This window comes from Camellia sinensis, chromosome 10 (assembly GCF_055761805.1).
Source record: "Camellia sinensis isolate YWXY chromosome 10, ASM5576180v1, whole genome shotgun sequence".
Taxonomy (NCBI): Eukaryota; Viridiplantae; Streptophyta; class Magnoliopsida; order Ericales; family Theaceae; genus Camellia; species Camellia sinensis.
In genome coordinates, this window is record NC_138970.1 from 52,849,197 (window position 1) to 52,852,419 (window position 3,223).

General features: G+C 30.9%; 1 protein-coding gene across 1 annotated transcript; it reads right to left on the bottom strand.

The window, feature by feature from the left end:
- Positions 1-248: 248 nt before the first annotated feature.
- Positions 249-1,606, bottom strand: LOC145800387 (uncharacterized). Its single transcript, XM_082890052.1, has 2 exons — positions 1,539-1,606; positions 249-645 (listed from the first exon to the last, which is right to left on the bottom strand). Exons 1-2 carry the CDS (start codon positions 1,604-1,606, stop codon positions 249-251), a joined length of 465 nt encoding a protein of 154 aa, XP_082746178.1.
- Between the last annotated feature and the right edge of the window lie 1,617 nt (positions 1,607-3,223).

Below are 3,223 nucleotides of genomic sequence, written 5' to 3' on the forward strand. Positions count from 1 at the left end.
TGAAGTGGCAATGCAACTAGTGAAGTGGTGGCAATGTAGGAGGTGGTGTTGGTGGTGGAGGTGGACCGTTTAAATGGATATAAATAGATATTAATGTCCAACCTATTTAAATTTTAATTTAATTAGTAAGATTTAATCCATTTAAACTTAGTAGACCATGTGGTGGTCTTTTGAAAATAGTGAGAAAGTCAGAGGTTTAAGTTTGAGTCAATGGAGTGACTGCGGCGCTTTTATTGTAATTTAACTTATTAACCCTCAACATGGGAGGCTGAAGAGGCCGAAACAGTCCTGGCGTTACCGTCAATTAGTTTTCCATTTGGATCTCGAATAATTACTGCAATGGCAGCCATGGAGTTCCGTTGGCAGAAAGAGGCATCACAATTAATCTTGAAATGACCATGGCGAACTGGAAGCCATCCTGAAACAAGAGTAGAGGACAGTGAAGCCAGCTGATGGTCTCGATTGGATGTAGCTCGAAGGAGGTTTTCTTGTTCAGTCCAAGTTTGAGCAATTCTATGGTGTGTCGCCAAAGGATCCACTGGAATATTGTTGAAGACAAACTCGTTCCTAGTTTTCCAAATAAACCAACCAACAGTTGCAATTTGGCTGAGAAAGGTCTGTGCATTGGAGGTAGAGAGGGCTTGGCTAATGAATTATACCAGTACTAAATTATACCAGTCATTTGTGTTAATTTGTTACCCGTAATTCCAATTGCATCAATTTGACCATTTTTTTCTATCAAAAAAAAAGAAAAAAAAAAGTTTCAAATACAACCTAAATGTTAATTTTTTTTTGGTGTTATAGAGTGTAGAAAGCATATTTGTTGCCCTTATCCTTTATAAAGATCCCAAAATAGAATTATCACAAAATTGTTAACCAAAAAAGAATAATTAATTCATAAATGATTCTTGTAAGCGTTGAAAAGATCATTTGTGTAAAAAATTAAATTGATTAGATACCAACAATCACATAATCATGTCTTAATTTTTTTTAATAATTTATTTCAAAATTATGTTTCGTGATCATTTTTTCAAAAATAAATATGATTTGGTCATGTAACAACAAATGTCCAATTAACTTAATTTTATAATTTTTTTTTTTTTTTTATTAATGACCTTCTCGATGGGTCCTATAAAATTAAGGTTTTATTGGACTATAAGTCCTCTAAATAGGATTTATAAATAAATCTCTCTATAAAGAATTTTTTTTTTTTCTTTATTTCTTTGTATGTCTTTTATGAAAAGTTAAAAAATTAATTCTTAAAACAATCCTAAAATATGTCCAAAATAGGAAAAATTATTGGTTGGTCTAAGAGCACCACATAGATATGTCTTTTACCAATCACAATTCACTATACATACTCATGTTTATCAATTATCAACATAAATTTATAGATCTTACCCCTTTCATCAATAATAATACCATTAAAATATCCCGTGATGGTGTTTCAAAATCAACAAATAGCTTCTCCCAAAATAGACCAACCCAAGTGATGGTGTTTCAAAATCAACAAATAGCTTCTCCCAAAATAGACCAACCCAACCATCAGCCTGCTACCTGAATCCTTGGTACTAGTGGGGTTTTCGCATTTGTGGAGTTTTCGCATTTGTAATTGGCATTATATAAAAATGATAACTTCTCAAAAATTATTTTTACCTTTTGAATTGTTTACAATAACAATGCTAAATTTAAAGTATATTTTGTTTTAGTATGACTATTATTATTTTTATTTAAATACGACATTAGAAGTATATTTTAATTTATAATTTTGCTAATAAAAAATAAGAAAAAAAAGAGGAGAAGACTATTATATATCACGAGATTAATTTACACAAGTTTACAAGATAATTAACATGTTTAAAAAAAATTAAAATGAAGAAAAAATATGCTATATATTATTTTCCTTTTAAATATTGAAAGTATTTTTTCTTTTATTATTTTGCTAATGAGGAAAAAAAAAACCAATTATATATTACGAGATTAATTTATACATGTTTAAAAAAAACAATCAACATGTTTAATAAAAATGTTTAAAAAATAAAATAAAAAAATATTATATACTTGAAGGTCAATTTCGTGATTTAACTAGTTAATTCAAAGGTTGGCTCAATCCCCAATTTCTAGCCCACACCCCTCATAGAATGGAGTTATTCAAATATGAAAGATAATTAGTCTGATTTTTGTTTTTTTATCCAAACGTTAAATTAATTATTCCATTAAATATGAAGTCTAATCCCATGCTCCTATCATACAAAAACAAATATCCCCTAAATTGATGCAACTTTCTGCTTGAATCCTTGATTAATTAAATTAAAAAATGTCCATATGTGTAAATAATATAACACTTTCTAAATAAATGTGTTTTAAGCAGGTTGGGATGGACAAATGAACCTGTTCATTGGGTTTGGTGGAGCGACAACTATGATAGTTGCGGTTATAGGAGAGTCTAGATGCAACCATACTAGGGTGTAATATATATTTTTTGAAATTTATATTCATTTAAAATTTTAAATTTGTAGGTGAATAGCATATCTTAAGTATGTTAAGAAACTTCTTTCATTTTTATTTCAAACGAGACTTTACTTTTACACATCCTCTAACAGGTATTAGGGTGGTGGTAGAGGCAGTGAGGTAGCGGTAGCAACAATAATGGTATGGTGGTGGCATTGGTGGAGTGGTGGCAATTTAGGAGGTGGTGGTGGTAGAGTGGCGACAACAACAGTGAAATGGTGATGCAACTAGTGAAGTGGCGGCAATGCAGGAGGTTGTGTTGGTGGTAGAGGTGGAGGTGAACCGTTTAAATAGATATTAATGTCCAACCTATTTAAATTTTAATTTTTTTTGTTAGATTTAATCCATTTATACTTAGTGGACCATGTGACGGTCTTTTGAAAAGAGTGAGAAAGTCAGAGATTCAAGTTTGAGTCAATGGAGTGACTGTAGCGTTTTAGGAGGGATTTGGAAAGAGAAATGAAAAAGGTGGGTGAAATGTGAATAAAATATACCTAAATTTTACCTAATTTCATACACTTTTTCTCTTTTTCTTTCCAAATTTCCCAACCAAACACAACATTAAACTCATTTTTAAATTTGGAATTTGACTGGTTGGCAGTTTTATGTTGATGCACGTAGTGGCAACAAAGCTCAAAAGGTACTCCTCATATCCTCTGATTGGATGAAAGCAAGAAACACAAGAAAGAAACAGAACAACAAAGGCTAAGCC

Excerpts from the sequence above, each read along its gene's own strand:
- LOC145800387 (XM_082890052.1), bottom strand. The coding sequence starts at position 1,606 with ATGCGAAAACTCCACAAATGCGAAAACCCCACTAGTACCAAGGATTCA. Across the intron at positions 646-1,538 it reads GGTAGCAGGCTGATGGTTGG|CCAAGCCCTCTCTACCTCCA; the intron begins GTTGGTCTATTT and ends ATAATTCATTAG.